At 34.0% G+C, this 20,824-nt stretch overlaps 1 protein-coding gene across 1 annotated transcript in view; it reads left to right on the forward strand.

The window, feature by feature from the left end:
- Positions 1-2,447: 2,447 nt before the first annotated feature.
- Positions 2,448-20,824, forward strand: part of LOC132747306 (trichohyalin-like) — a gene marked incomplete at its 5' end in the record, with an annotated part of 62,300 nt that continues 43,923 nt past the window's right edge. The window contains 21 exon segments of the mRNA XM_060736653.1: positions 2,448-2,524; positions 2,828-2,948; positions 3,463-3,538; positions 4,009-4,155; positions 4,445-4,530; positions 4,724-4,818; positions 5,330-5,664; positions 8,475-8,662; positions 9,277-9,402; positions 9,881-10,037; positions 11,110-11,226; positions 15,098-15,229; positions 15,565-15,718; positions 16,090-16,213; positions 16,377-16,554; positions 17,719-17,906; positions 18,434-18,628; positions 18,919-19,042; positions 19,811-19,924; positions 20,190-20,227; positions 20,229-20,297. Of these exon segments, the coding sequence (XP_060592636.1) occupies positions 2,448-2,524; positions 2,828-2,948; positions 3,463-3,538; positions 4,009-4,155; positions 4,445-4,530; positions 4,724-4,818; positions 5,330-5,664; positions 8,475-8,662; positions 9,277-9,402; positions 9,881-10,037; positions 11,110-11,226; positions 15,098-15,229; positions 15,565-15,718; positions 16,090-16,213; positions 16,377-16,554; positions 17,719-17,906; positions 18,434-18,628; positions 18,919-19,042; positions 19,811-19,924; positions 20,190-20,227; positions 20,229-20,297 (2,841 nt within the window).

Genomic DNA, 20,824 nt, shown 5'->3' on the forward strand with positions numbered 1-20,824 from the left:
ACCTGTGTGTGTGTGTGTTTGTTTGTGTGTGTGTGTGTGTTATATAGATTATATAGTGGACTTAAAAAATCTTCTTGTGAAAAACCACTAGTCCAATTTCAACCAAACTTGGCAGGATTGATCCTTGGGTGAAGGGCTTCCAAAGTTGTTCAAAGAATTTCATTCCATGCAGAAATCTGGTTGCCATGGCAACCAAAAGGAATTATAAGACTAAATTTAAAAAATCTTCTTGGAAATACCCAAAGGCCTAGAGCTTAGATATTTTGCATAAGGCATTGTCTGGTAGACCTCTACCAAGATTGTTCAAATTATAGCCCTGGGGTCAAAATCGGCGCCGCCCCGGGGGTCATTAATTTTCACTATATGTAGATATAATAAAACTTAAAATACCTTCTTGTAAAGACCCAAAAGGCCTAGAGCTTAGATATTTTACATAAGGCATTGTCTGGTAGACCCTAACCAAGATTGTTCAAATTATAGCCCTGGGGTCAAAATTGGCCCCGCCCCGGGGGTCATTGATTTTCACTTTATGTACATATAGTAAAAACTTAAAATACCTTCTTGTAAAGACCCAAAAGCCTACAGCTTAGATATTTTGCATAAGGCATTGTCTGGTAGACCTCTACCCAGATTGTTCAAATATAGCCCTGGGGTCAAAATTGGCCCGCCCTGGGGGTCATTGGTTTTCCTTATAGTAAAAACTTATAGTAAAAATGTTTCTTCTAGCAATTGACAAATGCTAGAGGTTAGATATTTTGCATGAAACATTGTGAAGTAAACTTCTAGCAAGATTGTTCAAATTAGAGCCCTGGGGTCAAAATTGCCCCACCCCGGGGTCATTGATTTTCAATATATACATATAGTAAAAAATCAAAAAATCTTATCGTCTGAAGGTACAAGGCTTAGAGCTTTAATATTTGTTAAATGATATCATCTTTAGGTACGCTACCAAAGTTGTTCAAATTTTGCCTCTAGTGTCAAAATTTGCCCTGCCCAAGGGGCCATAGGTTTTCCTTATATGTATATAGTAAAAACTTAAAAAATCCTCTTCTCTAAATTTACAAAGACAAGAGTTAAGATATTTTGCATGAAACATTATGTAGTGAACCTCTAGCAAGGTTGTACAAATTATAGCCCTGGGGTCAAAATTGGCCCCACCCCCTGGGGTCATTGATTTTCACTATGTACATATATTAAAAAATTAAAAAAATCTTCTTGTCTGAAGGAACAAGGCTTAGAGCTTTGATAGTTGGTATATAATATCATCTATGGGTCCTGTACTAAAGTTGTTTTAATTATGCCCCCTAGTGTTAAGATTGCCCTGCCCAAGAGGCGATAGTTTTCCTTATATGTATAAAGTAATAACTTAAAAAATCTTCTTCTCTGAATTGAAAAATCTTCTTCTCTGAATTGACAAAGGCTAGAGGTTAAATATATGGCATGAGACTTTGCAAAGTGAACCTTTACCCAGATTTTTTCATATTATAGCCCTGGGGTCATAATTGGTTTTGCCCGGGTGTCATTGATTTTCATTATGTACATAAGCTACAGCTTAGATATTTGACTTGAAATGTTGTTTGGTGGACTGTATCAAGATTGTTTTGAATTAAACCCTTGGGTCCAAAATTTTGCCTTGCCCAATAGGACAGTGACCTACTTTCTTGTCCTTTGATGTACAGCGATGAAATTTTGACCATGTGCACAGTTTTAGTTGTAAAATTGAACTTTGATATCAGGTGACCTAGATTTTGATGATGTGACCTACTTTCTTGTCGTTTGATGTACAGCTATGAAATTTGAACCATGTGCACAGATTAAATCATTAAGATGTAAAGTGAACTTTGATTTCAGCTGACCTAGATTTTGACAAAGTGTCTTACTGTGTTGTCCTTTGATGTAGTCATGAAATTTAGGCTGTGTGAAATATGACCTTCACCACCCAAATTCACTAGACTCGAGTGCATTGATATATTCCTACTCCGGTCTTTTCTTGAGTTAACAACAGATTTAACCACTAATCTCATAATAAGAATAAGATTGGTCAGGGATCTATGCATTATGACAATCTTCAAAATTGTATAGAAACAAAAAAATCTGTTCCTACACTACTATTTAGTGTTGTATTAATGCGGTGGCATAGCATTTTTCTCAAATGCAATCTTGTTGTTAATTTATAATTTGTATTTGTAAGTGATTTACAGTCATTTCAACGGTTTAATATTGCAGCATTGCCGTTATCAACAATAACAAACATACTTCTTTGCACATTCAATCAGGTACATGTATATACATGTACGAATGTCAATGTAATGGCGGCAGATCCACGTTACTCGAATTCCGTTTCTCTCGAAGTAAAATGCCCAGTCCCTTGGATTTCGAGTTATCGAGAGTCAACTGTACATGTATATAGTTTCTGAATTACAAAACTTTACAAAACAAAATTACAGGCATTGGAAAGTAAGTATGAGAGACTGAGAAAGACAATGTTGTTGATGTCATTGAAAGACCAGATGGATTGGAGAAGGTATGTATTCTGTTTTTTTAATTTTTGATACACTTTTTACATAAAGTCTGTATGATGTCATTATAAGACAGCAAATTCAAAATTATTCTAGAGAAGGATATATCTTTACAGAAATTTAAAGGTAATTTTAATGGAAGAAAAACTTACATGTGTCATACCCAGGGCTGGAACTAACAAAATTCTCAGTCTTCAGAGATATGGTGTCTTTGCTGATGTAATTAGGTGACATATTTTATTTGGCTTTATCAAGAGTGTCAATTAATTGTTTCTTGCACAGTCATGTATGGTATTTCATTTTTGTAGCCTTTCCAAAGAGGAGAAACAAGCTGCTATGAAGGAGATCATTAAACAAGAGAAGCTCCTCAGAAGTGAGGGGAAATTGTTAGAAATGGAGACATTACTTGGTCCTAAAGCTAAAGCTAAGGTAAATTTAATTTAATTTCATGACAAATACTGCAATAGGGTGATCCCTATAGTGGAATGACATTAAAGCATAAAGTGAAAATTTTATATTTTGTTTGAGTCATGAGAGACAACCTGGGTTACTGAGGATGATTCTTAAGAAGAACTGGCAAAACCTCAACATCTTGTGTTTGTCCCTACAGGAACAGCTTTCAGATTGTACATACATATACAAACAAGTATTGGAGCATTGTGCCTTGGCTTTAAAGTCTTTTGTAAATACTCTCTGAGGCAAAGTTGTCTAGTAATTGTGGAGACTAGACTGGTAAAGATTTCAGGAGTGCTGGTAATATAAATGTTAGAGCAACACTGTTAAAAACAAGTTTGCAAAAGAAATATTGATGAGTTATAAGTTGTTACATTACGGTACATATCTACTACCTGAATTTGATAAGGCTTTCTGCAGCTGAACTTATACTTTTTATGCAACATTCTTTCGGGTTTTAAGTTAAAAACTTGGTTGTTGTGAATTTCAGATATTGCCAGCATTGCGTACATTGATTGGTGAAGATAAGGCGGAGTATGTGAGAAGAAAACAACAGCAGAAACTAGGTGAGTTAATTTATTTTGTATCAAGACTGTAAATGTGACTGTGTTAAATATGAATTTCTATACTTGTAACTGTGAAAAGAAGACAATAAACGCTTGATGATTTTCATAAATAAGATAAGCTGTTAGGTACCTATAAATGTAAAATTTGCATTTGAAGTTCTTTATAAGTTGCATAACACTTTGATACCAATGCTTTATTACCATCTGCATATAAAAGCCGAATGATAAAAATGAATTGTCAGTGAATGTCACCATTTTATTTCCATGTTCATACAACTTGATGGCAAAATTAACAGTCTACATATGACAAGTATCTCTTTACTAGATTTGAATTCAAGTACATTAAATTTTGAGCCTTAGATAATTTGCTATTCAAGTCAGCAGAGATTTAAAATGAACCTTGTTTAAATGAAAATCTGCATTATGTCAATGATTGTTCTTGAAAAACAGCATTGATTATATTTTTTCAGATGAAGATCCAGTAGACAATAACAAAGTTATTAACCTGCTTGCTGACCTAATGCCTCGCTTTGATAATGAGAAAGAATATCTGTTGTCATGGTTACATTCTCCGGAAGCGAAAAAGTTTGAGTTTAAGAATGAAAAGAATGAGGATTGTTGAGATAAAAGGTAATGTCATAGCATCTGAAAATCTGATGAGAAAATATCGGCTTGCATACTTTTTTTAAACCTGCAGGCATAGCCGAGTGGTTAATGCATCAGACTTAAAATCTAAGGATTATTGGCTATGTGGGGTTCAAAGCCCATCAGTGACAAGCCTTTGTTTCCTTGAGCAAGAAACTTTACACTCTAAGCCTAGTTCTGCTTTGTTTCATGAGAACAGAGTCAGAGTGTCTTTAAGCTTATATGATCAAACTAAAATAAATTCTGTTTTATTAACTAAAGACACAAGGGTTGTATGTACCAATGTTATATTTTTACCTGGTCTTATTACATGTCCCATATATCAACCTTTTAAAGAAATCATATCAGTAAGTTATATGATCTCCTTGGAAATCCTTTCATAAAACATGTTTTTGCAGAAAATGATGCTTATGAAGTAAACAAAAGTGAACCAACACATGTTTTTGAAAGTATGTAATAAAAAAAATTATCAAATTACATAGTTAGTTTTATGAATCTTGTGTCAGAATAGTCAGTAAAACAATCTAATTTTATTTGTAGATTGAAGCATACAGAGTAGAGGTAGAGGAAGATTTTGAGACAGCTACTCTCAGTATAGGTCTGATGGAGAGAGTGAAAGATACACTAACACAGAGGTATATGCTACACTCTCACAACTTAAATAATTGCATAATTGTGTAATTTTCAAATATTTGATTAAAAGTTAGTTAGACTAGATCCTTCAAAATCTATCTCATGTAAGGTCCAGCTTGCACATAGATGCTGAGTTGGTTGTTGCAAGTGCCAGATAAGGCATGGAGTCTTTCTCTAAATGTAAAGCCAAAAAGTTATCATATCCTTAACGGTGATAATTATGTAAATATAAAAACTCAACAATAGCAACAAAAAGATCACACTTAAAATAGAAAATAAACAGTGTCTGCTTTATATGTGTCATGTGTGGTGTTTTGTCAACTCTAGAAAATTTTGAGGTGTGGGGTTTTGATGTTGGGGGTTGTCCTAGATTCAAAAGATTTAGATGTTTGCATTTAATGAAAGTATTAAAATCAATTGTTTTATAATTTACAGCAAGTTGCGTTTAAAAAAAAAAAATAATAATAATAATATTTCATGCTATCCAAATCTTAAGTATGTTTTATATTACAGACATGACAGTGATATTGACAGACAACGAGAGTTGTCACGGAAACATGTACAACAACGAAGACTCCGTCTGCAACAACACGAGGAGTTCACAAAGGAACCAGAGGTCTCCAAGGACAAAATACCTGCATCTGGTGATTTAACAGGACTACAAATTGTGTATGTACGAGAAATGCTGAAACGACATGGTGATGAAAGGGAGGTAATACTGAATCATTTGCAGGATGAAAGTATAGATGATCTGGTGGAAGCCGCGGCAACAATGTCGGAAGATGAGCGTCAGAGAAGGTTGACAGAACTGCAAGGAAAACGACATAACTTGAATCTCACAAACCCAGGTTAGTTAGTTAGTTATTAAGAGTTAGTTTATTGAATAAATGAGCCTTTACCCATAACAGTTTATGATGCCAAAGCATAAATTTATAGAAAATATCAGTTAATTTTTACTTGTATATCAATAATGCAAATATTCTATTAAAGTGATCTAAAGTGCTAAATCAAGTTTTTCATGATAAAGAAATATAGATAGATTGAATTTATCATTCATTCCTATATATTTGAAATAATTTTTTTAGATAATTAATTTTGATTCATAAAAGAATTGTAACCTTTATGATACCATGAAGTATTTAAGTTCATTTAGGTATTTATATAAGTAATAGATTGTATGTTTGGTAAGAGTAAGATACCAAGTCTTCATGTCATTATAACTTATATTTACATGTATATATGTTGTTTTTTTTTAGCTCACCTGACCACGAAGTGGTCAAGGTGAGGTATAGTGATGGGGCTATGTCCGGTGTCGTGCGTCGTCAACAATTTGGTTGTTAACAGTCTAGCAGTCATAGTTTTGATTGGATCATCATCAAACTTTGTCAGAATGTTTGTCTCAATGAAATACAGATCGAGTTAGAAGATGGGTTATCTCGGGTCAAAAACTAGGTCACAGGAGCTAAAAATAGAAAAAGCTTGTTAACACTCTAGAGGCTGCAGTTTTCATCCAAATATTCTGGAAATTTGTCAGGAAGGTTGTTTTAATGATATCTAGGTCAAGTTCGAAGATGGGTCATCTCCGGTCAAAAACTAGGTCACAGGAGCTAAAAATAGAAAAAGCTTGTAAACACTCTTAACAATTGGGTTGTTAACAGTCTAGCAGTCACAGTTTTGATTGGATCATTATCAAACTTTGTCAGAATGTTTGTCACAATGAAATACTGATCGAGTTCGAAGATGGGTTATCTTGGGTCAAAAACTAGGTCACAGGAGCTAAAAATAGAAAAAGTTTGTTAACACTCTAGAGACTGCAGTTTTCATCCAAATATTCTGGAAATTTGTCAGGAAAGTTGTTTTGATGATTTCTAGATCAAGTTCAAAGATGGGTCATCTCCGGTCAAAAACTAGGTCACAGGAGCTAAAAATAGAAAAAGCTTGTTAACACTCTAGTGGCTGCAGTTTTCATCCAAATATTCTGGAAATTTGTCAGGAAGGTTGTTTTGATGATATCTAGGTCAAGTTTGAAGATGGGTCATGTCCGGTCAAAAACTAGGTCACAGGAGCTAAAAATAGAAAAAGCTTGTTAACACTCTAGGGGCTGCAGTTTTCATCCAAATATTTTGGAAATTTGTCAGGAAGGTTGTTTTGATGATTTCTAGGTCAAGTTCGAAGATGGGATATCTCCAGTCAAAAACTAGGTCACAGGAGCTAAAAATAGAAAAAGCTTGTTAACACTCTAGTGGCTGCAGTTTTGATTCAAATATTCTGGAAATTTGTCAGGAAGGTTGTTTTGATGATTTCTAGGTCAAGTTCGAAGATGGGTCATGTCTGGTCAAAAACTAGGTCACAGGAGCTAAAAATAGAAAAAGCTTGTTAACACTCTAATGGTTGCAGTTTTCATCCAAACATTCTGGAAATTTTTCAGGAAGGTTGTTTTGATGATTTCTAGGTCAAGTTCAAAGATGGGTCATCTCAGGTCAAAAACTAGGTCACAGGAGCTAAAAAAAAGAAGCTTGTTAACACTCTAGAGGCTGCAGTTTTCATCTAAATATTCTGGAAATTTGTCAAGAAGGTTGTTTTGATGATATCTAAGTCAAGTTTGAAGATTGGTCATCTTCGGTCAAAAACTAGGTCACAGGGGCTAAAAATAGAAAAAGCTTGTTAACACTCTAGGGGCTGCAGTATTGATTCAAATATTCTGGAAATTTGTCAGGAAGGTTGTTTTGATGATTTCTGGGTCAAGTTCGAAGATGGGTCATCTCATGTCAAAAACTAGGTCACAGGAGCTAAAAATAGAAAAAGCTTGTTTACACTATAGTGGCTGCAGTTTTGATTCAAATATTCTGGAAATTTGTCAGGAAGGTTGTTTTGATGATTTCTGGGTCAAGTGCTAAGATTGGTCATGTCCGGTTAAAAACTAGGTCACAGGAGCTAAAAATAGAAAAATCTTTTTAACACTCTAGTGGCTGCAGTTTTGATCCAAATTTCTTGGAAATTGGTCAGGAAGGTTGTTTTGATGATTTCTAGGTCTAGTTTTAATATGGGTTGTGTCCGGTCAAAAATTAGGTCACATTGCCCAAATATGAAAAAATCTTTATAACACACTAGAGGTCACATGTTTGACTCAGTTGTCATCAAACTTGGCCATGATGCTTGTTTAAGACATTGCTTGGATGCGTTTGTGTCAGGTGAGCGATCCAGGGCCATCATGGCCCTCTTGTTTTAATTTTTATTCTATATTATAGCATTAAATCATGTCCAAAGAATGTACTTCAAAAGTTTTGAGGACTTTTTTTTTATTAGAAATGAAAACAGGAGTATTCTCCTCTATATTAAATAACATGTGATAAAAGTGACAAAAATGAAGTTATAAGAAATGAGCCGCGTCATGACAAAACCAACAGAGTGCATATGCGACCAGCATGGATCCAGACCAGCCTGTTCATCAGCGCAGTCTGATCAGGATCCATGCTGTTTGCTATCAGTTTCTCTACTTGTAATAGAGTTGGTAAGTGAACAGCATGGATCCTTATCAGACTGCGCGGATGAGCAGACTGGTCTGGATCCATGCTGGTCGCAAACGCACTATGTTGGTTTTGTTGTGACGCGGCTTAAATGTAATAGACATAAAGAGAAACTTTTATTGTTTATATAGAGGATAGAGAGGAACATGTGAGTATATTAGAAGAGGCTGCGGCATTGAGGGCAGTCAGTGTGAAGGAGCAGCTTGCAGTATCGGGAAACACGAACAATATGGAGGCCATAGCTGTTGTTCTGCTGGCAGAACTTCAAGAGGAACAAGATCGGGAAGTGGCATTGACCTTGGAACATATTGAAAACATGGTAATTCTTTTTGACTTTACTAATAAACTGGAGTATGAAAAGAGTACTGGAATTAACAAAATACAATATGTTCCATTTAAGTGACATTCACAATGATTCTTATGGATCATGTACATGTATTTGAGATTATATAGGTTTTCTTGATTTGTTGCTATCAAATAACTGTTTAAGTTAATACCTGAATCTTCCCAAAAGGCAATCTATAATGGTCCTTGGTTTGTGCAAAGTTCAAAACATCCAGTTATCAGTTGATTGGTGTTCCAGCTATGTATGTAGTGATAATTTATTAATAATATAGGGAGGACAAAATGCTGTCTCCTTTCGTATTTCCTTGGAATCTCAACCTGTGTATCTGATTAAGTGATTGAAAAACATGAAATTGCACTGTGGCAGGGGTTTCTTTATTATAACCAGTTACCCAGGTAAATCTACTGCAACAAAGCTAATTTTGGTAATTTGTTTTTAATTTCTTTCCTGCTGAAACTTGGTACTTGTATACTTGCAAGAAATGACACAACTTCTTTCAAACAAAATGTAACCTCATTGCATACTATGTATGTTTTCCTGTAAATTTCAATACATATATGATGTTGGTATACATGTATGTTTTGTAGAATGAGGAAGATATCCGAACCAGTCTAAGTAGAGAAATCAACAATCGTAGACTTGGTAATGCTTGGAACGTTATTGCTGTCTTTACAAGATACCAAGGGGAGGCCACTGATGATCTACTACTCAAGGTAAAAAAACAACCTTTGTTATCCAGGTAACATAGGTAATATTCATGTCATGCCCACATGCTTTGGGCTAAGTAGATTGTGTCAAATTTGCTAGAGGATTAAGTAATTGAAAAACATGAAATTGCACTGTGGCAGGGGTTTCTTTATTATGACCAGTTACCCAGGTAAATCCACTGCAATTAAGAGAGGAACTAATGTCTATAATGATTTTCTTATTAATATACATAGAGATAATTTATAATCACTTTGGTTAAGTACCTGTTTAAAAATTTCCTTAAAAAAAGTTTTAGTTAATTATGTTGAACTAGTTCTTATTCATGTAAGTTAATTTGGGACTTGGTGTATGTTTATACTTTTCTTAATGGGACTGAACCAGCATTTATTAGAATTTTGGTCTTATCATTGTTACTACTGGACCAAACATATTCATAACATAACAACAGGTTTAATCTTTACTACTATGATTGTACATTTCCAGGCACTTGAAAATAAGTACACAGTAATACGACAAAAACTATTGGTTGACTGTATCAGAATAAGAATGGGAACTGACCAATGGGAAGAGCTGTCTCCGAATGAAAAACAACATAAGTTGATGACGCTTGATGCTCAGGCAGTGGAACAAATTAAGATTGGTATGTCTTAATTGGATTTATTGTACATTGTGATGTGAAGTATGTTTTATTTAGCAATTAAACTTCACATCTTTGTACCTTGTTGCTTATATTCATACTTAATCTTTTGGTTTTTTTTTATGAGAAAGTTTGTTTGTTTTGTTGGGTTTTACATCAAACCAAGTGTACTGGTGAAGGAAGACCTCAGATGCCTCCATAGGCATTATTTCAGGTATAATCAGGCACCTGAGTAGATCCACCAACCTTCCATAAGCTAGCTGGATAGCTTCCACACAACAAAAAATCCAAATTTTGAAACTGTTTGAGTTTTATCATTAATGGTTTCATTGAACAATACTAGTGCTGGTCGTTAGAAATGTTATGGTAGTTAAAAATTATATCAAGACAGTTATTGCCCTTGTTTATTAATCTGACTTCTATCTTATACTTCAAAAACTTGTATCAGTATCAGTTTTTATAAAAGCAGTGAAATAAAAAATTCTCATTTTACTTGCTTTGAAATAAAGTGACATTATGCTCATTTTTTTCATAGTCAAATTGACTTTAATTGACTATATATTTCAATAAACTGGTTGTTATAACGGTGATTGACCAACACATGATATTTGAAAATGTTTTGGGTAAAAAATAAATCTACCTAAATATATAAAAAGTCTGCCCCACTTTTTTATACCGGTAAATTGAAATTTACAGATACATTTCAACGGATAATTACACACATTTTGCAGGGCTTATTGAGTTAATTATGGTTCATGTGAAGTAAATTATGAAGTTGAAAGGAATTATGAGAAAATGTTAACTTATTTTGACTTTCACCTGCTCACTCTATATCTATCCATGGATTGGCATATTGTCACTTTAAATGCATGTATGAGCAATTTTGTTCCTCTTGTCAACAACGTAAAGTTTAAAGATGTTAACTTTTTTATCATGAGTGTAACAGTATGCAATCGTAAAATAGTTGATAGCATTGAAGCCTTTAAATGTATATACAATATATCTTTGAATGTATCAAACATGTTACTTCTCAACCTAGATTATTTCAGAATACTGTCATTCTGTTTTATTCCAGGTCAGGTTATGCCATCACTGTTGGGTGAAGGTTTCCATCTTAAAGATACTGTGCTACAGATTATGGGTATATGTCCACATGTGTTTAGAAATAAGGTCAAAGGTCAACAAGTTATTGGTAAGTAGTTTCTTCTACATGTTTGGTAATATTTAAAGACGGATAACAGATATCTTGAATATGTGTTTGATGATTTGCCTTTTGCTCATAATTATCTGAGCCACTCCCCCCCACCCATACACACATGCACTATTACTTACAGTAAACTGCAGGTTTCAAGGTGGAAGAGCACTTTCTAAACTTGGGGGCACCCTAGGGTCGTGCTCAACCAGCACAAGCTGAAAGATCAATATTGTCAGTGTGGAATAGAATTCAAACAAAATATGATCAATGATTAAAAACCCCTTATGGCTCATCAACTTCAAGATTTTGTCTCATCTTATGTTATATGACTTGTTAATTTCTGCTAAAAATATCCCATTTTTTGCTAATAATGTTAAATCATAAGTTGTCTTCTGGTTATATATAAAATATGCTCTGACTGTTTTTCTTATGCTTTGTTAAAAATCATGACTAGGTCAATTTTGTATGCTCCCCGAAAAATTTCGGGGGAGCATATAGTCGCCGCCTTGTCCGTCCGTCCGTCTTTCCGAGCTCACTGAAATGACGATGTGGGGTGAATATCCATGTTCAATCCGTATAGACGGTACTTGTGAGGAAAAAGGTTGCTTATGGGGTGCAAATACGTTGCTTATGGGGTTTTAGAGATCAAAGGAGATCAAAGAAAAAAACCCCATAATGTCAACTCAGTAGGAACGTCCGTCCGTCCGTCCATCCCCTTTTCTTGTCCGGGACATAACTCTAAAAGAATAAGAGGTATCAACATGAAACTTTGTAGGTAGATAGATCTCATTGAGTAGGTGTGCAGTGCACAAGAACCGTAACTCTGCCTTGCCTAATTTTTGAATTATCCCCCTTTGTTTATTTTACACTTTGAAAGATCTCATTGAGTTGGTGTGCAGTGCACAAGAACCGTAACTCTGCTTTGCCTAATTTTTGAATTATCCCCCTTTGTTTATTTTACACTTTGAACTTTGTCCAGGACATAACTCTAAAACTATAATAGGTATCAACATGAAACTTTGTAGGTAGAAATATCTCATTGAGTAGGTGTGAAGTGACAAGAACCCTAACTCTGCCTTGCCTAATTTTTGAATTATCCCCCTTTGTTTATTTTACACTTTGAACTTTGTCTGGGACATAACTCTAAAACTATAATAGGTATCAACATGAAACTTTGTAGGTAGATAGATCTCATTGAGTAGGTGTGCAGTGAACAAGAACCGTAACTCTGGACTGCCTAATTTTTTAATTACCCCCCTTTGTTTATTTTACACTTTGAACTTTGTCCAGGACATAACTCTAAAACTATAAAAGGTATCAACATGAAACTTTGTAGGTTGATAGATCTCATTGAGTAGGTGTGCAGTGAACAAAAACTGTAACTCTGCCCTTCCTAATTTTTGAATTATCCCCCTTTGTTTATTTTTACACTTTGAACATTTTCTGGAACATAACTCGAAAAGTATAAGAGGTATCAACATGAAGCTTTGTAGGTAGATAGATTTCATTGAGTAGGTGTGCAGTGCACAAAAACCGTAACTCTGCCTTGTCTAATTTTTGAATTATCCCCCTTTGTTTATTTTACACTTTGAACTTTGTCTGGGACATAACTCTAAAACTATAAGTGGTATCAACATGAAATTTTGTAGGTAAAAAGATCTCATTAAGTAGGTGTGCAGTGCACAAGAACTGTAACTCTGCCTTGCCTAATTTTTAAATTATTCCCCTTTGTTTATTTTTACACTTTGAACTTTGTCCAGGACATAACTGTAAAACTATAAGAGGCATCAACATGAAACTTTGTAGGTAGATAGATCTCATTGAGTAGGTGTGCAGTGTACAATAACCATAACTCTGCCTTGCCTAATTTTTAGCTCACCTGAGCTAACACTCTTGTTAACACTCTAGTTGCTACTGTTTTGATCCAAGTATCCTGGAAATTGGTCTGAAAGTTTGTTATGATGATTTCTAGGTCAAGTTTGAATATGGGTCACCTGGGTAAAAAACTAGGTCACACTGCTCAAATATGGATAATCCTTGTTAACACTGTAGTAGTCACATTTTTGACTCACCTGTCATGAGACTTGGTCAGAATGCTTGTCTAGATAATTGTTTGATGGGTCAGGTGAGAGATCTAGGGCCATCATGGCCCTCTTGTTTAATATTATCCCCCTTTGTTTATTTTCACACTTTGAACTTTGTCCAGGACATAACTCTAAAACTATAAGAGGTACTGCGAATTCACTTAAATTCGTGGGCATGAAAGTTCGTGGTTTTATCAAATAGGGCATTTTCATGGGTTCTTAAATTCGTTGATTTTCATTTTCTTGTTAAAAAAATTCAGTTACCTAGCTAATGCAAAATAATATTAAACTTAATCGCCGAACAATTTTACTTACAACATGTACATATCTTTACTTGTCACACAGCGCTTGTCAATAAATTTAATCCTTGCCTCTGGGCATAACTAATATAGCACAGTTATTGCCGATAATTGACTGCAATTAACACATTTATGTGACATGATATGCACACTGCCCCTGTAATTCGCCGATGTAAACATCGCATAATTTATACGACACCTGACAGGTTTGAACCAGCGAGTAAGTTTACACCCTTAATTGGTCTTAACATATTTGACAGTACTTAACTATACGCAACGTCACAGCGACTGTGTAAACTAACATGCATAAAAATTGATCTCGGTAAATAACACGAGTATGTGTGAATCTTGTTTTTTTATATCTTGTAAAAATCGGTGGCGTCTTTGATGTTGACGGAATAGCATTCGCACAAATACAGATTAAAATTCATATAAACTTGATCATTTAAAACGACAAAAGAATGTACAATAAGTCTGTTTTAGCGATCGCATTTTTTTTATAGTTTTGTGTAATTACGACATTAATATCAAAGACTTTTTTTTTATAAATAAGAGCAAACTGACAATTTTTATTAGCGCTAATTATTGCACTGCTTGGGTTCCCGTATTTACTCGATTATGTAAAGTATTCTTGTACCTAGTAGACTATCACGATCAAGTACGTATATGCGACATTTGTTACAGTAAATTGAGGACATATAGTCGAGTTTTCTTTCAAGTGTCTTAAATATTGTAAACGGATTTAATATGTCACTAACCTGATTATCTGTCTGTATATACATCCATTTCACGAATTATCGGCCGGAACAGAGCCGACGCATGTTTGTAATACATAAAAAGAAGTATTTGTTGGGATAAAAGTTCGTGGGATCTTAAATTCGTGGATTGACCTACCCACGAAAACCACGAAAATTCGTGCCCCACGAATAATAATGATTTTACAGTATCAACATAAAACTTTGTAGGTAGATAGATCTCATTAAGTAGGTTTGCAGTGCACAAGAACTGTAACACTGTCTTGCCTACTTTTGGAGTTATTGCCCTTTGTTCATTTTGACACTTTGAACTTTGTCCCGGACATAACTTTAAAACTATTAGCGATATCAACATAAAACTTTGTAGGTAGCTAGATATAATTGGATAGAAGTGCAATGCTTAAAGAACCTAAACAAAGCCTGGTCTTATTTTGGAGTTATTGCCCTTTGTTCATTTTTACACTTTGAATTTTACCCAGGACATAACTCTGATATCATCAGGAAACTTTGTAGGTAGATAGATCTCATTAAGTAGGTTTGCAGTGCACAAGAACTGTAACACTGTCTTGCCTACTTTTGGAGTTATTGCCCTTTGTTCATTTTTTTTATACTTTCCTGTGTCCAGAACCTTCTCGGGGAGCATCACCCGGTTCAACCGGTTCTTGTTACAATAGTGTGTATATTATTTTTATTTACAAAACCACTTCTGGGTTGTCTCTTTGTCTCTTAGGTAACCACAGTAATCTGAGTATGGATGAAGATACTGGTGCAATAGGCAAAAAGGGGGAACCAGAAAATCCACTGAAGGAGTTATATTCAAGACTAGAGGAGGAGAGGATAGCATTGAATAGAATGCTCAAAGGTGGGATATGATAGTATACTATGGTGTCAAAACAATATTTGAATTGAATTATTTTAAAGTTAAATAAAAAAGCATTTGTTTTGTAGGATTTTAAACCATAGTATTTTAGTAAAATTATACCAGAGGACATGAATGCTGTACCAGTCTGATCAGGATCCATGCTGTTCGTTTACCAACTCTATTACAAGTAGAGAAACTGATAGCGAACAGCATGGATCATGATCAGACTGCGCGGATGCGCAGGCTGGTCTGGATCCATGCTGGTCGCAAACACACTATGTTGGTTTTGTCATGACGCGGCTCAATTATTGAATGTATTGTTTCCATGGTAACAGGACAATCTGAAGATCATTTTAGTGAGAGTGAACGTATGATACAGTTAGCACGTTACCATAGAGAAGCTCTATTAGCCAGTCAGGAAGAGGCTTTCGTTACCACGGCAACAATGGTTGGTCTAATGGAAAGACAGCAAGAGGAAATTAAGTTTAGGTAAATATTTTACTTTGAACTTGTATCTAATGATGCGCTTACATTCTCTCTAGCTAAGAACAACAGTTTTCTATGTAAAAATAAAGACATACATGCATAAGATACTAATGGACACGCCTTGAAAGAAATAGAGTTTGAATAAAATATAGCCTTACAAATTACTGAATTATAAGCAGTTTAATGAACATGAAGGCATCCATTATAGAATATTATGAAACATATATAAAGGCTTGATTTTAAGTCATGCAAACCCCATTTCCTTATTCCTTTCATCCATAAGAAAAATCATTCGGTCTGTGATTTTCAAGTTCATGATAATTGATTGGTCACTGTGATAACATTGTATATGATCATTATTTCAAACTTTCTAGACTTAAGAAAGATGCAGAAAGATACATAAAACTTGCCAAGAAGACTATTGTAGATGTGGAGAAAGGGAGACAATCCAGTCTGACAACAGAGGCACCCCATACTAGATCTGCTATTCAACATGTGGTGAGTATAGATTAGTAAATCAATTAGTCATGCCACACAAATATGAAAATATGCATTCATTATATAGTTGGTAAGAAAAAGTCAGGCTGCTTAAAGCTATTATAGCAGTATATACATGTATGTTCTACTGCACAGATACATCATACCATATTTTTTATTTCAGGATTATATATTGACTTTACTGGAAACCAAGCACATCAAGGAGAGGGAACTATTTTGTCGTCTGCTGTGGAACACTGATAAATTTGGTGAAGCCAAGGAGCTTGCTTCTATGGCAACACAACAGGAACAACTTAAGAAAATGACGGAACTCAAAAATCTCAGAAATAAAACAGTGCAGAGTGAGTTGTTGTTTTTCTTTAACAATATTTTGCATTAAGTTATTTTCATTATCACATAAAACATGGCCAAGGAGTATAATAAAGTCAATGATGTAACAAAAACGATATTACGCTAGTGTGATAACACTTTGACATAACATCATTTGTGTTATATACAAACATAGCATTAAAGAGTGCCAAATTAAGCGTTACACTATAGGTGTGTCAACGAAGATTGTATACTGTTCCTAATGTAGATATGTGATAAATAGAATATTATGTTCATGTAGACTCTATACTAAATTTATTGAACTTGTTGAATAATAAGAGGATATTTTTTCGTTTAAGTGAAATATGGAATATATTTTAACGAAACATGATAAAATGCCACATATTTTCATGAGCCGGGATGGCAAGTGAATTCCCGGCTCATGAAAATATGTGGCATTTTATCATGTTGAGTGAAAATATATACCATATTTCACGAAAAACATAACCTTTTTATTTAATTTCATTATCAAAGAAAAATGGTTACAAACCACCTTGCTTGCTGCAACTGCAATTGTACAGCGCGCAGTAACATAATTATTGTCTTGTTTTGCACGCGATATTTAGCGCTACATTGTGACGTCACGTAAACAACTCTTTAAACGTCTGTTCAGCATTAATGACGAATTAAAGCTATTGGTGTTTGGATTTATTCTCTTAGTTAGACCATTTTCTATCATTCTAGATAATTTTCAAAACAAAATTCAACAAAAATTTGTTTTGTATTTATCTGATTTTTCAAACAAAATGGCAAAAGAAGTCCCTTAAAATAAATATGAGTTTTGACTCCGCCCACTTTCATACTTATATTTCATATTTATTTTTAAAAAATATGAAATATATTTGACTGATACTATTAGCACCATATTTCATGGGTAAAATTAAATAAAACAATATATTGGTCGCCAGAGGCTCGCATAATATGATTTTATTCAACTTGTTCAAAAGAATAAGTATAAAATCTTCACTCATTCAATATCCTCTCTATATAGATATATATGTTGCCATGAAGCTGGTTAATTCCATTGAAGAATTCAGCATGTTATGGGTTATCTTTTGTTTGAGATAGATTTTTATAGTGCCTTACACTTACCTTCGGCTAAATGTCCTGCTAAAATGAATTTGTTTCTGATTCAGACAGGAGAAGTGAAAATCTAGAAGTTCTATCAGAGGCAACAGTATACAAGAAAGAAGGTTGTAGAATGAAACTGTCTGAAGAGAATGATGAGGTAACAGATGAACATGTCTGCTGTACATTGATGGCCCTCTTATTGGAGTACCAGAACTCAGAAGCTGAGAGGCTTATAAAAGGACTTGCAACAACGGTACTGCATGATTTTCTGTACCAGTTTTTTTTTTATACAGGGGTGTCAAAGGGCACGGTCCCGGGCTCATTGATAATCGTCTAGGTATTCAGATAACAGAACTATCAAAATTTTTGGCTTAAGAATACTCGAGTTGTTCTGATTGAAAGTGGAAGCAGTGCATGAAATATTCGATGACACCTTTAAAACAAAAAATGTAAAACAAAAAATGAAAAAAAAAAAGTTTTTGATTTTCTCGTTCCTAGGCTTTGCCTAGTTTCATATTTTTATGGTATGACTAGTATTTTTCAAGATATATTACAAATAATTCTTGGTCATAAATAATAGTCATATTAATTGTATGTTTTCAATCCTTTACATGCTAGTTTTGTTAAATTGAAAATTACTTTGTAGGTTATGTAACATAGATTGAATCAGACTTTTATAAAAGGTACATGTAGCAGTAAATAAACTTCAGATAAAAGAACAAATATATTGTAAATGTTTGGAAAGAGTTATGTCAAACCTTTTAATATCTTTTTTGATAGAATGATGATGGAATTAGGTCAGCAGAAAAAAGGATTCAAGAAGAAACCAAATCCAATATGGCTGACAATATTGCGCTTGTAGTGCTCTCCCCTGATCCAACAGATGGCACCACTGATGATGAGGTCATTGATGCTCTTAAGAGCAAATATGAGGCTCTGAAAGATAAACTGCTGGCTGAAGCCCTGCTGAAAGAGGTCTGTCAATTGAAAAATCATTACTTTAGTCAGTTAGTTAAAGAGATTTTTCTTGTAAATGTTTAATATAATTAAAGCTTCATGCCAGACGAGCCAAAATATTTCAAGAAAATCAAACTTGAGAAAAATTTACTAAGATTTTAAGATTCAAGATTTGAGTAATAATTTACATGTTTTGTGCTATTAAAAAGACTGTGCAGTATTTATCACCATATTCCTACTGCATATAAACTCAAATGTGAGGCATATTGTAAGTGATGATATTGAATTTATTACATTTATATTGCCAGCTTGGAGAATCAGAGTGGAATCGTCTCTCAGACACAGAGAGACAGAAAAGGATATTTAAGTTAAAGAAGAAAGAGAGACAACTACGCAAAGCTGGCAAGATAGATGAAGCAAATGCCCTAATTGGTTTGTTTAATTGTTTTATTTTGTTTAACTCTATGTTACATAGCTAGCCACAACAATGACTTCAGCAAAGGTTTATGGCCAGCCTAACCTGCCCGTCTATGCAGATACTTCTCATATACTGTTGTAATCTATGTTATTGAGCTTTTGACCTTAGTATTTGATATTAAAATCTTTTACTAAAATTGATATTTTCTATACTCTAAACAGGATTTGTTTATTACTCAAATTCATTAGGTTAAGGTAAAAAAATACATGTACAATGCTTTGACTGTTCTCATATTTTAGAAATACATGTAGTTAGGTAGTTAATTATGTACTGCATCATATTTTTTTACTTTTAATATAAATCACTTAAGGTTTCCCTATGCTTTCCAAATTATATCTGGAATGTGTTAATTTTCATATTTTGTCTAGTTAAACCTGTTGTGGTAAATGTAACTCAGTTACTTAGGCTTTAAGGGCACTGACTACAAACATATGTCTCTCACTTCTATCATTTAAAGAAAAGAAGTTGTCTTGGAAGCTTACAATGACTGGAGCCCTAAAATCCATTAAGGCATGGCAAGGCATCTGAGACATGTCTCCTTTGCAATAAAATATTGTAAATTGTGCATATGATATTTATTGTGTGAATATAACATAAAGATATAAAATATATTTATTAACTAGTGTTATGAATTAAGGTTTTGGAACTTGTATAAATAAGAGAGAAAAGGCAATTATTTGTTTGTACATGTATCTTGACATTGTTAGTGTTTTATCTGTCAGGTGAGCTGTTAAAAGACCAGGAAAATCTACGCAAGTTGATGGGTGACTCTGTACAAGATCAGAGGCAGAAACTTCAGGATAGACTGAAACGTAGGAAAGAAAGACTTGCCCAAGGTATAGATAGAAAAAAATAAAGTTGCTTCTTTCATGATTCTTATTGCTTAAATTCTTGTAAATTTTCTTTTTTTGTTGTAGATTGTCTATCATTGAAAATTTTTGGAATACCGGTAATTAAAGCATAAGTAGTATAGATAATAAAATAGTTTTGACTTATTGCTTTTGACTGTCTAATAGTGTCTATATCAATCTGTTGACATAGCTTCTGGTTGGTTAAATCAATCTGTTGGCAATAAAGCTTTTGACTGTCGTAAATTTGTAGGAATGACAGAAGAAGAAGTAGATGAATTAGAGAAACAGGGAGATAGAAGCAGAGGAAGAAGAAGAGAAAAACAAAAGAAGAAACATTCTAGAAGATTTGGAAATACAGATTTGAGAAAGTAAACAACTTATTGTACCTTAGGATATATTCCTATGTAAATACTTGCATTTCATTTTGGGACAATTTACAAAAATTCAGCTATGCATTGAATTTTAAACTTTGGAAGGCATTTGTTATGCAGTCATGCCTGTTTTGAAGACTTTCTCCAAAAAATATAACGTAAAAGGCAGCTGCTAACCATGTCATTTCCAGTTTGTTTAATTATACATCTTTTACAAACTAAATCTTTTCTGAAGGACAAAACCTGTTAACAAAAAATACCTTTCCTATTCCTAAAGACTGCTTGTATTAGATATTTTTAGTTGATATTTTTAATAACTTAACCCATTACTTCATATACACGCCTTTTAACGCCTTTTTCACCCCCCCCCCCCCTTTTTGTTGTCTCAAATGGTGAAAAAATGCCTTATTTAGGCCCCCAACACTTGTTTTTGTTTGAGAAATGTTGTTAAAAAAGTGACCACTTTTTCGGCGCGGCCCCCAACCAAAAGATACATCAGGGGGTTGCCAGAAGG

The sequence above is a fragment of the Ruditapes philippinarum genome, unplaced genomic scaffold, assembly GCF_026571515.1.
Source record: "Ruditapes philippinarum isolate M1 unplaced genomic scaffold, ASM2657151v2 ctg459_1_1_1_1, whole genome shotgun sequence".
Classification (NCBI taxonomy): domain Eukaryota; kingdom Metazoa; phylum Mollusca; class Bivalvia; order Venerida; family Veneridae; genus Ruditapes; species Ruditapes philippinarum.